Here is a 13,522-nt window from a genome sequence, read left to right as displayed (position 1 = left end):
CAACCCTCCAACCCTCTGGAACCTCTCCCATCCCCATTGATGATGCAAAGATCATTGCCAGAGGCTCAGCAATCTCCTCCCTCGCCTCCCACGGTAGCCTGGGGTACATCTCATCCAGTCCCAATGACTTATCCAACTTGATGCTTTCCAAAAGCTCCAGCACATCCTCTTTCTTAATGCTCAAGCTTTTCAGTCTGCTGCAAGTCATCACTATAATCAGTAAGGTCCTTTTCCATAGTGAATACTGAAGTAAAGTATTCACTAAGTACTTCTGCTGTTTCCTCCAGTTCCATACATACTTTCCGACTGTCACACTTGATAGGTGCTATTCTTTCACATCTTATCCTCTTGCTCTTCACATACTTGTAGAATGCCTTGGAGTTTTCCTTAATCCTGCCCACCAAAGCCTTCTCATGGCCCCTTCTAGCTTTCCTAATTTCCTTCTTAAGCTCCTTCCTGTTAGCCTTATAATCTTCTAGATCTCCGACATTACCTAGCTCTCTGAACCTTTTGTAAGCTTGTCGTCTTGACTATATTTATTGCAGCCTTTGTACACTACGGTTCCTGTACCCTACCATAACTTCCCTGTCTCATTAGAACATACCTATGCAGAACTCCACACAAATATCCCCTGAACATTTGCCACATTTCTTCCGTACCTTTCCCTGAGAACATCTGTTCCCAGTTTAAGCTTCCAAGTTCCTGCCTGATAGCCTCATAATTCCCCTTACTTCAATTAAACTCTTTCTAACTATTGTCAATGTTCTGTGTTCTGTGTTTTATGTTCTAATTGTTAGGAGCCATCTGACAATAGCGCATCGCAACTGTTTCTATCTTCCTCCATCACATGCATGTACATTCATCAGAGGTTATCTAGCTTTTAGTTACAATTAGTCATCTTCAGAGAAATGAAGATTGAACGAGATCTAGTGGGACATAAAGACAGCTTTAGGTGTCTTATAACAGTAAAATGGGCATGATAAATGTAAAACCAAAATAATTTTACTTATGAACTTGACACTTGCCTGCCTCTAATTTGCAGACAGTCAATTGCAGAAATGCAAAGACAACATGAAGAGCAGTTACAGTATATACAGCAACTGAAGGAGCAGGAGATCGATGCTGTCACCAGTGCATCCTCACATACAAGGTATAATCTGTGTAATTAATGTACAACTTGGTGCAGCTCCAGGTGCCAGTAGTAGTCATGTGATGAGGGCAACAAAGGGCAGATTTTTCTCTAATAATTCTCAAATTATGCCTTTTGCCCATCCTTAAATTGAATGTTTTCATCTGTGTTTGTAAAATGTATTCAAAGTAAGAACTGAAGAGTATGCTGTGATATTTGCCTTGAATAATGAGACAGTAAATTCAAAATAAAGGATACTTTAGGGAAAAATGATAACAATATGATAAAAGTTCACAGTGAGTTGTGATGGAGTTGTCTGTGAACTTGAATCTGGCATTGGAGCTGCGCTTAGCATCACAGTCGTAAGTATAAAGTGAGTAGAGCAGGGGGCTATCAGAAGCAGACTCGGGTTTATTACCACTGACATGAGTTGTGAAATTTGTTAACTTAGCAGCAGCAGTTCAATGCAATACATAATATGATCTGGATGAAGGGGTGGTAAATTGGATTAGTAAGTATGCCGATGATACTAAGGTAGGAGGTGTTGTGGATAATGAGGTGGATTTTCAAAGCTTGCAGGGAGATTTATGCCGGTTAGAAGAATGGGCTGAACGTTGGCAGATGGAATTTAATGCTGAGAAGTGTGAGGTTCTACATTTTGGCAGGAATAATCCAAATAGAACATACAGAGTAAATGGTAGGGCATTGAGGAATGCAGAGGAACAGAGAGATCTAGGAATAACTGTGCATAGTTCCCTGAAAGTGGAGTCTCATGTAGATAGGGTGGTGAAGAGGGCTTTTGGAACGCTGGCCTTTATAAATCAAAGCATTGAGTACAGAAGTTGGGATGTAATGCTAAAGTTGTACAAGGCATTGGTAAGGCCAAATTTGGAATATTGTGTGCAGTTCTGGTCACCGAATTATAGGAAAGATATCAATAAATTAGAGAGAGTGCAGAGACGATTTACTAGGATGTTACCTGGGTTTCAGCAATTAAGTTACAGAGAAAGGTTGAACAAGTTAGGTCTCTATTCATTGGAGCGTAGAAGGTTGAGGGGGGATTTGATCGAGGTATTTAAAATTTTGAGAGGGATAGATAGAGTTGACGTGAACAGGCTGTTTCCATTGAGAGTAGGGGAGATTCAAACTAGAGGACATGATTTGAGAGTTAGGGGGCAGAAGTTTAAGGGAAACACGAGGGGGTATTTCTTTACTCAGAGAGTGATAGCTGTGTGGAATGAGCTTCCTGTAGAAGTAGTAGAGGCCAGTTCAGTTGTGTCATTTAAGGTAAAATTGGATAGGTATATGGACAGGAAAGGATTGGAGGGTTATGGGCTGAGTGCGGGTAGGTGGGACTAGGTGAGATTAAGGGTTTGGCACGGACTAGGAGGGCCAAGATGGCCTGTTTCCATGCTGTGATTGTTATATGGTTATAATATAGAAGAAGAAAATAAATAAATAATTTACAGAGTCTGTATATTGAATAGATTAAAAATTGTGCAAAAAGAAATAATATATATTTTAAAAAGTGAGGTAGTGTTCACGGGTTCAATGTCCATTTCGGAATCGGATGGCAGAGGAGAAGAAGCTGTTCCTGATTTGCTGAGTGTGTGCCTTCAGGCTTCAGCCTTTCCGAGACACTGCTCCTTGAAGATGTCCTGGGTACTGTGTAGGCTAGTAACCAAGATGAAGCTGACTGAATTTACAATCCTCTGTAGCTTCTTTCAGTCCCGTTCAGTAGCCCTCTCCCCCCACCCCCCGCCCCCCAATATCAGATAGTAATGCGGGCTGTCAAAATGCTTTCCATGGTACATCTACCGAAGTTTTTGAGTGTTTTTGTTGACATTTCAAATCTCTTCAAACTCCTTATGAAGTATAATCACTGTATTGCCTACGAGTCAGTTTACAGAGAGGAGGTGCAGCGGCTAACGGACTGGTGCAGAGCCAACAACCTGTCTCTTAATGTGAACAAAACAAAAGAGATGGTTGCTGACTTCAGGAGGGCACGGAGCGACCACTCCCCACTGAATATCGACAGCTCCTCGGTAGAGATCGTAAAGAGCACCAAATTTCTTGGTGTTCACCTGACGGAGAATTTCACCTGGTTCCTCAACACCAGCTCCATAGCAAAGAAAGCCCAGTAGCGTCTCTACTTTCTGCGAAGGCTGAGGAAAGTCCATCTCCCAACCCCCATCCTCATCACATTCTACAGGGGTTGTATTGAGAGCATCCTGAGCAGCTGCATCACTGCCTGGTTCGGAAATTGCACCATCTCGGATCGCAAGACCCTGCAACGGATAGTGACGTCAGCTGAGAAGGTCATCAGGGTCTCTCTTCCTGCCTTCATGGATATTTACACTACACGCTGCATCCGCAAAGGAAACAGCATTATGAAGGACCCCATGCACCCCTCATACAATCTCTTCTCCCTCCTGCCGCCTGGGAAAAGTCTCTGAAGCATTTGGGCTCTCACGACCAGACTATGTATCAATTTCTTCCCCCAAGTTATCGGACTCCTCAATACCCGAAGCCTGGACTGACACTTTGCCCTACTGTCCTGTTTATTATTTGTTGTAATGCTTGCACTGTTTTTGTGCACTTTATGCAGTCCAGTGTAAGCCTGTAGTCTAGTGTAGCTTTCTCTGTTTTTTTTTATTACATACTTCAGTCTAGTTTTTTGTACTGTGCCATGAAAAATGTCTCATTTTTACTATGCACTGTACCAGCAGTTATGGTCGAAATGACAATAAAAGTTGACTTGATGACTTAACTTATTGCTGTATCGATATGTTGGGTCCAGGTTAGATCCTCAGAGATCTTGACACCCAGCAACTTGAAACTGCTCACTCTCTCCACTTTTGATCCCTCTATAAGGACTGGTATGTGTTCCTTCGTCTTACACTTCAGTCTGCTGCCACGCCACTCCACTAGTTGGTATATGTTGCTCCTTTACGCCCTCTCATTTCCATCTGAGATTCTACCAACAATGGTTGTATCATCAGCAAATTTAGAGATGGTATTTGAGCTATGCCTAGCCATAGTCATGGATATATAGAGAGTAGGGCAGTGGGCTAAGCACACCCCCCCCCCCCCCCAAGGTGCACCGGTGTTGATCATTAGCAAGGAGGAGATACTATCACCAATCCACGCAGATTGTGGTCTTCTGGATAGGAAGACGAGGATCCAACTGCAGAGGGGGGTACGGAGGCCCAGGTTCCTGGAACTTCTCAATCAGGATTGTGGGAATGATGGTGTTAAATGTTGAGCTATAGTTTTTTTTAAACATCTCTTTATTGTTTTTACGGAATAACAAAAAAAACACAATATATATCATTCATAAGTTGAAAATATAACAACTTTGAAGAAAAAATATAATCAAAAAAAAAAGATGCAGCCATCCCACCGTGAAGAAAAAAAGCAGTCAATTCAGTTCATTACTTTCATCATCTTGAGTATTATTCTCCAGGAACTTGTAGAAAATGTTCCATATTTGTCACGTTTGTTTTTTATAATGTAACTTACCTTTTCCAAAGCAAGATAAGAAGTCATTCCTTTCAACCATTGTGAGAGTCCACCGGTTGATGGTTTCTTCCATGAATAGGCTATGCAGTGTTTAGCTTCCAAAAAACAAATGTTAAGTGGAGTCCTTACATTTTTGGAGGTTACAAAGTTATTTGGATAAATATTTAGAATACATAATAGAGGATTGAGGGGCACCTTTTTCCCAATAATCTGACTAATCAAATCCAGCACCTTCTTCCAGAAACAGATTATCCGGGGGCACTCCCACATGCAATGAAACAAAGACCCCTTTTGATGGTTACATTTAATGCAAGTGTCTGGAAAGTTGGGGTTAAAATGATGCAATCTGACTGGAGTAATGTACTGTCTGGTTATCCATTTATATTGTAATAATTTAGAGTGAGTGTTCACTGATTGGGTTTGAGCTAAGGGACAAGCTTCTGACCATTCTTTTTGAGATAGATTGTCATTCAAATCAATTCTCCATGCTTGAAGTATGTTGTTTGATGACTCTTTGCATTTGCTTGCAAATAAATTGTATAGTACAGAAACATGTCCCCCAGCTTCAGATAAGTCCGGATAAGTCTTCTAGGGTAGACAAAGGAGGGAATTTCAAGCTGTTGCCATGCCTGGACGTAATAAAACTTCACAACTGAAGGTATTTAAAAAAGTGTTTTATTGGAATTCCATATGTGGCCTTGAGTTCTTCAAATGACATAAATGTATCGCCCTTATAATGATCAGACACCTTTACTATGCCTCAGGTCGACCAAGTTTTAAAACCAGGGTCTGCTCTGCCGGGCCTAAAGCCATCATTACCAAAGATGGGGGTAAACTGGGATAACTGTGATGTCTCTCCCAAATATGCAAAAGCATCATGCCATATCATCATTGTCTTTTTTAAAAAAGGATTTTTAGTTTGTTTAATCAGTTTTTTCTTATCTGCTGAATACAAATAAAGATCTAGAGGGATATTGATCGACTGGGATTCCATTGAGACCCAAGTAGGGGAGTGATCCTTAACCAAGTAGAACATTCCTGCTCTAATTTGGGCCGCCCAAAAATACCATATAAGATTTGGTAGCTGTAGGCCGCCTCTATCATACAGCAAATATAATAGGGAAAGCCTGAGTCTTGGACGTCTATTATTCCAGATAAAGTTAGAAAAAACTTCCTTTAATAAATAAAAGAAAGATGATGGAGGAGAAAGTGAGATAGATTGAAAAAGGTATAAGAACTTCGGTAAAATTGACATTTTTTGAATATTTATGCGTCGAATCAGAGATATAGGCAATTTCGACCATCTGTTTATAAGTTGAATAACTGAGTCTGTGAGAGGATTATGATTAGTTGGGATAATTTCATCAATAGTAGGAGTGATTTTAACATCCAAATAAGTAAAACCCCGTACTGACACCATGAATGGAGTTTGAAATGAGGGATTGAGTCTCTCATCTTTATCCATGAATAATATTACAGATTTATTGTTGTTTATTTTGTAGCCTGCAAAAGTACCAAAGTACTTATCAGGTCAATTAAGGCAGGTAATGTTTGTTTCAAATTAGAACAAAACAAAATTACATCATCCGCGTACAGGGCCATGCGATGTTCTCTATCTCCTATAGTTATTCCTCCTATTGTAGCCTCTTTTCGAATTGCCATAGCAAGCAGCTCAATGGCCAGGATAAACAGAAGGGGAGATAGGGGATAGCCCTGTCTTGTTCCCCTTTGGAGTTTGGAAGGTTCCATGTTGAGCTATAGCTATGCACACAGACTTGTGGTGCACCTATGCTGAAGGGAATTGTGGAGGAGATGTTGTTGCTAAACCGAACTGACTGGGATTTGCAGGTGAAGAAATTTAGGATTCAGTTGTACAAGGAGGTATTGAGGCCAAAGTCCTGGAGCTTATTGATTAGTTTTGAGGGGATGATGGTATTGAATGCCGAAAGCGAAATCATGTTTATGAAAGGAAATTATGTTTTATATTCAAAGCTGTCTTAGGAAGACTGCAGCAGAGTTACTAAGGAGGAAATGTGGATGAGGTAAATTTAAATCTCTAAAAAGACATTTAATAGGATTCCATATAAAACATTGCTTTGGAAGGTAAGGATTCATGAGGTTGGTAGCAAGTGCATAACCATGGAAATTGACATAACATTGACATAAATTGACTGTAATTAGCCCCAAGGATTAGTATGCAGATATCAGATATTTACAAGCTATATTTATAACTTTGGATGAAGGCACTGATTGTAATTACCCAAGTTTACTAAAGATACAGGGTAAATAGTAATAATAATTGTGAGGGGGATGAAGAGAGGATGCAAATAACACTCTGGATTTCCAGATGAGACACTAGCTTGCAGCAAGACTTTAAAACCTTTAGGAGTGTGGAGTTTGTGGTTGGTAGCAAAAGAAAAGGTACCAGGAACAATATTGAAGAGAATTGCATAGAAAAATCAAGTGACTGATAAAGAATGGAATTTTATTCTGATAGTTGGTGCTCCAAGTCACTGCTGCAGGGGCATCTCTGGTGTTCCATAGCTGTGATGATAAGAAGCTAATTGACCAACCTTTCACTTAAAAGAATTGCAATAGATAGAAAGAACACAGCATCATTTTAAATTAACATTCATCGTCATTATTACTGCACAATGCATGCAAGCTAACAACCTTATGAGCAGTTGGCACTAAGTGAGCAGTGAGCTCCATTATACTCAGTTAAGTGTAAATCCTAGTCATCATACACAAAATGTTGGAGGAACTCAGCAGTCAGACAGCATCTATGGAAATGAATAAGCAGTGAGTTTTGGGCCATGACCCTTCCTTAGAATTCATTTGGTTTGGAGTTGTATCAGGAATGCTGTAACATTCTGGGCAGTAAGCTCACAATTTCACTTAGACTCTATCCTCATATGATGGAGGTAACATTTTGACATAAAGAGATGTAAAAATGTGGCAATGCTCTTGGGAGAGTGTGTCCATTGACACTTCATTTATCATACTATTATTGAAAAGCAGAAGAAAAGAACTTCATAAAATCTCAGCATTCCAATGCCATCCTGCACACACTGATTCACTCTGTTGTACGCACAAAGGAGAAGGTGGTTGCAGGTGCTTGCTTGCTGTGCCAGAATTGCTGAACTCCAATTGTCTTGAAATTATAATGTGAAGCAGCAATTAAAAAGGAAGCAACGTGCTACATAAAGATTTAGAACCAACCCTGGAATAATATGTTTTCATCTATAGCCTGTATCACTGGCATACTATTAAAATGTTTATGAAGGAGAAGATTTTACTGTTTATATTTGGAATAAATTAACTTCTGTAAAGCTGAAGGTTGAGGGGAAAGCTCCTCTGATAGGCTTGATGATTCTCCTTTGTAATTTTTTAAGGAGGCAAGACATTTTTTTTAAATTACTTTCTATATTGGACCATAAGGGAATCATCTTAATACTTAGCAATGCTCAGGGGCCAAAGGTTTTTAGACTCTTCCCTTATAAATTAGAATCAAAATCAGGTTTAATATCACTGACATATGTTGTGAAATCTATTGTTTTGCAGCAGCAGTACATTGCAATACATTATAATAAAACTAGAAATTACAATAAGAAATAGATTTTTAAAAATTAACTTAAATAGTAGTGCAAAAAGTAGTCCCTTTGTACTGGCCCTCCATACCAGATAGTGATACAACCAGTTAATGCTCCCCTGTAGAAACGTGCAAGATTCATACCTTGTCGTCTTAATCTCCTGATGAAATAGAACCACTATAGTGCCTTCTTTGAAATTGCATCAATATGGTGGACCAAGGATAGATCTTCACAGATGCTGACACCCAGGAACTTGAAACTGCTCACCCTTTCCACTGCTGATTCCCTGATGACGACTGATATGTGTTCTTTCAACTTCTTTTTACTGATGTTGAATGCAAGGTTGTTGTTGTGAATTGTTTTATTGAGATAATCAATCTGTTGTGCATATCAGCGTTAGTGCAGTCTGATCCTGTTCCTACCAAATCACCAATCTTGTTTGATGGTGATCAGGTTTCTTGGTTGTATTTTCTTTTCTGCACCCAGTGCTCTGCAACCACTGCTGCACCATAGTGATTAGCAAAATCACTATCACAGATTAAATTTAACTGTCTTCAGCTTTTCAATCTAAATTAATTTCTCGTCATTACATCAGGAGTGAGGTCCTCACCGACATCATATGCATTTTCAGTTTCTGCTGTACACAAAGAGATCATGTATGTAATCAAGAAGGAAGTTTCTGGAATTTAATGGTCGTTTATATAGAGAGCAAAGATAATCAGTGAGTTAATTGCAATGGGAATCTAATAAAGGGCATCACATTATTTATATGTGGAATGACAAATATGCAGATCATACAAATGTGAATGACAAATAATGGAAAGGTTTGATTATTGAATAATATTTAGGAGGGAATTCAATGGTGGAATGTAATTGAATAATATGAATGGTTTAAAATGTATCATGATAGATTTGATTATAATGTGTAATTTAAGAAGTATTATAAATCAAAAAGTTTGGTAATTTTTAAAGTGTCGATTTAGTATATCCTTGACTTGAGCTTTAATTCTTTGTCCTTCTTGTCCTTTAGATCACTCAATGGTATCATTGAGCAGATGGAAATCTTCTCTGGGAAGCTGAATGATCTTTCCTATAAAGTGGAAAGCACACATCAGAGCACGGCCCATGAGATGGAGATCAATGCACGGTTACGAGATGAGCAGCAGCGAGGTACATGTACATTGGGGAGTAACTATTTATTAATGAGTAAGATTGAATTCTCAAAACTTTACATCTGTGTAGATACTTCTGGCCCCTTTTCTAACCTAATGATCTTTACAGCTATCAATGAGTCGTTATTGATGTAATATAGGCATTATTCCATTCGATTTGTGGACTAGAGTTAAGTATTTGTTGTTCACTTTCAAACAGCTCTGAAATATTCTATATCCATTTAACATGGAAATGACTGAAGTAAAACTGACTGAACCAAGGGAAAAAGGGAGGGAAGTACTGACAAGAAATGTCCTTGAAGCTATTGGATAAGTATCTAGGTACAGTGCTGATGCTTACTCTCCCCCCAGCCCCCATACAAAAAGCTTCTGTTTCAACTAAGTCTAGGTTCATGGAAATTTTGATCATTAACAGCTGTGCATACCTTTTGTAATTAGCTACAAATTAGTAAAAGCGATTGATATTTATAACTGTTTATAGAATTCAATGCACAACTTTCAAAACATTGAGGAATGTTTTTCCAAAGGTGCTCACAAAGCAGTGAAATGTCCCACTTGCATGCTGTGACTACATCAACTGTTCTGTTAATGTGCAATAAATTTCAAATCAGCTTAAATTGAAAGAAGCTTCAATCAACAGTCATCAACCAACTTCACTTCAGTATTTCACATGCCCTCACTGTTTATAAATATTTCTAACCAATTTTTGGTTCAATCTTCCATGGATTGCTGAAGTTTTACTGCAAATGGAGATCTTTTCATTAAAATCAATTTCTTTTCCATTATCAATGTGGTGTTCTCAAGAATGCCAAGATAACATGTTGAAAGAGCTTTACTTTCTAAATGCATTCCAGATGTTAAGCTTGTTACAGTAGGAAAACTCTTTCAGCCTACTCATCAGAAAATGCATTCAATTATTTTTTTCTAATACTGGTTATGAAAATGAGAAGATCTGCGGATCCAAGCAGCACACACAAAATGCTGGAGGATCTCAGCAGGCCAGACAGCATCTATAGAAAAGAGTACAGTCGACTTTTGGGTAATAGGGTGCATATAACTATAGTTTCTAGTTCAAAATAACATTCCACATAATGATAAACACTTCTTTCATTTAGAGCACCAGTACTAGAGACAAGTCAGTCCTGTGTTAGTGAGGATTATGTTACCTGGGAATCTTTTGATATTTTTTGTTATCTTTTTCAGCTCAGCAGGATAGACTGTTACACCAGCAGAGAGACCTAGAGGAAGAGAGGGCACGTCTACAAGATGTTATAATTAAGATGGAGATCAGGCTGAATGAACAAACACGACTTCTTGAAAAGGTGTGTTAGATAATTGTTATAATCTGTGATACGTTACAATGCCTGAAATGTTAATAAGTATTCCTGATTGTGTTTTTGATTGGAATTGGATTAAATATTTTTCAGACATTCCACTTCATTCCAAATTTTACCCACTTCTTGTTTCTTCATTAAAGGATTATTATTATTATTATCTTCACATTGCCATTAAATCATAGGATTGACTGGAGAGTCAGAGACAAGTTTGCTTCAGATAAGTATTCAGATACAATTGTATCTTTAAAGAAAGCAGGAAAAATAAACTTTGGAGAAAGTCTGAAAACTTGATTTACTGATGAAAAGAATCTATCGAGTTTAAGATCAAGAATTGAATAAAGGAATGAATGAAAAAGACAAGAATAACTGAGATGGCTCAATGTCAGGAATGTAGTAATTTGGGAACTTGTGGAGTTGTATCCAGTTGCCAGATGTGCAAGAGACTGGTGGTATGGAGATGTGGTTGAGGCATTGAGGAAGAAATAATTTACATTGTAATAATTCTAAGTTTTACAATGCAGCAAAGTTGTGCCTGATAATAACCCCACAAACACTCAATTTTCAACGATTAGGTTGGTTGTCTTAGACTGCAGATATGCTCAGTAATTCCTGTACTATATACTTGATTATACTTTAATTAAATTTCATCTATAATTTGATCTGTTAAAACATTCACGTACCTTCATTGTATGACTCCTGTAACACTTAGGGCTAGTGGCTTGTGTTTGTCTAGGGGAAAATCCATCCACCTGCCAAACCGTGTCTCCCATTTGTGTAGATGTTGTATAATGCACACTGGTACAAGCTTGCACATACAATATCAGACAGCATACAATGTACGTTTTACAGATTACACTTTATAAATCTTAGTGGAACTAGGTAATTAATAATGATACAAAATAAAAAGAAAGAAAAGGGCGCCAAAACTTACAAAGTTCAATCAGTTCGTGCACAACCATTGGAGCTCAATCATCAAAGCCTTCTGTCCACCATTTGATCTTCTCCGACCTCCTTGACCTGCCGCCTGGGACCAACTTCAGTGGTCGACCAGAGCATGTCCAGCACGTCCTTCCTCTTCGGTTCTCCTCCCGATAAACCTGAGCACTCACTCCAGGTTTCCACACACACACGTAGAATAATATTGCTTACATTGGTTATTTCTTCCGTTATCAATAATTATAACCCAAACATTTCAACTAAACAGAGCATTACCTCATCAGTTACATACAAAGAAGCCATTTCATTATAACGCTACAGAGAAGCCATTTTATAAATGCAGTTAACAGTTAACATTACAGTAAATAAGCTGAGAACTTTACATTTTCCCGCCACCGAATTAAGTCATGCTCTCATGACGTTCAGATAATTCGCCAACCCTTCCTGCAGAACACACAGCCCAATCCATGTGCAGAAAGCAGTGGTATAACTCCCCAAAACAGGGGAGATCACACCCTGTTCCCCAGGTGCTACATAGGCCAACCTATCTGGGGGGTGCCTACTTCTCTGAGACCTGCGCACCCCCTCTTCTAACTCCTCCACCTCGGACAAGACGGGAGGCTCATGGGAACTACAAGGCAAACCCTCCTGTGAGCAGTCACCCAAACCCCTCTGCACCTCAGAACCTGCTATCTCTCACTCGGGTCCCACATCCTCCTCTCTTAACACTCAGTGTTACCTTCAACTTCTCATCACTAACCCCCTTTACCCCATCTAACCTAGTAGGGAAAGGGCCACGGGTCTCCTCCTCCATCACAGGGGCATCAGTGAACGGCAGCATGTACTAGTCTTCTGAGTCATCATCCTCCGAGTCAGTATCCCTCACAGGGACTGGGCCTGGGCCCCAATCTCCCTGGGTGGGCTCTTCCTCCACCCTGCATGGACGCAGAGTCCCGGTACTAGGCTCAGCCGGCACCTTGGGTTCCCGCTGTACCTGTACATCTTGCCCCAGGGGCAACAGGTGATTCCAATGGAGAATCTTGACAGGCCCCCTCCCATGCTCGGGCCTCATCTGGAGAACTGGTAGATTTGGCATCTGACTCTCTACTACATAGGACGTGCCTGCCCAGCGATCAGCCAGCTTGTGTTTCCCAGGTAGTCCCAAATTCCTTATGAGGACTTGCTCTCCTGGCAGGAGTTGGGAGAACTTCACCTTCTGGTCATACCTCTTCTTACTTCCCCAATTCTGCTTGACGGCTGCCTCCCTAGCCAACTCATAAGTTCTTTGTATTTCTTTCTTCATATCAGATACATACTTCAAGTAGGGCTTCGGCAATACTTCACCTGCATCTGTCCAAAATAGAGGTCAATGAGCAACCTTGCCTCGCGCCCAAACATCAAATAAAAGGGCAAGTATCCAGTAGCTTCATTGCATGTACAGTTGTAACAGTGAACCAGATGCCCAATATGTTGACTCCATCGGCTCTTTTTGCTATCTCCAGATTTCCAAGCATGTCTAACAGCGTCCGATTAAACCTCTCTGGCTGGGGATCGCCCTACGGATGATAGGGCGTAGTCCTTGATTTCTCAACCCCAACATACCCAGTAGCTCATAGATGAGCTTACTTTCAAAGTCTCGCCCCTGGTCACTATGTATCCGCCGGGGAAGGCCATAATGCACAAAATACTTCTCCCATAGCACTTTTGCCACTGTAGTCCACTTTGATCCTTGGTAGGGAACACTTGAGCATACCTGGTGTAGTGGTTTGTGATGACTAAGACATTCACCGTATTGCTGGCACCAGGTTCTATGGCCAGAAAATCCATACACAC

General features: G+C 39.9%; 1 protein-coding gene across 8 annotated transcripts in view; it reads left to right on the top strand.

Moving 5' to 3' along the window:
* Window positions 1–13,522, top strand: part of LOC132380202 (fas-binding factor 1 homolog) — a 127,058-nt gene that overhangs the window by 73,211 nt on the left and 40,325 nt on the right. For all 8 annotated transcript variants that reach the window (XM_059948900.1, XM_059948896.1, XM_059948894.1 and 5 more), the window contains 3 exons: window positions 1,043–1,150; window positions 9,275–9,414; window positions 10,620–10,738. In XM_059948900.1, the coding sequence (XP_059804883.1) occupies window positions 1,043–1,150; window positions 9,275–9,414; window positions 10,620–10,738 (367 nt within the window). The remainder of the gene's footprint in view (window positions 1–1,042; window positions 1,151–9,274; window positions 9,415–10,619; window positions 10,739–13,522) is intronic.

Source organism: Hypanus sabinus, chromosome 23, assembly GCF_030144855.1.
Source record: "Hypanus sabinus isolate sHypSab1 chromosome 23, sHypSab1.hap1, whole genome shotgun sequence".
Taxonomy (NCBI): domain Eukaryota; kingdom Metazoa; phylum Chordata; class Chondrichthyes; order Myliobatiformes; family Dasyatidae; genus Hypanus; species Hypanus sabinus.
The sequence above is the reverse complement of the archived record's forward strand: the minus strand, read 5'-3'. Positions and strand labels throughout refer to the sequence as shown.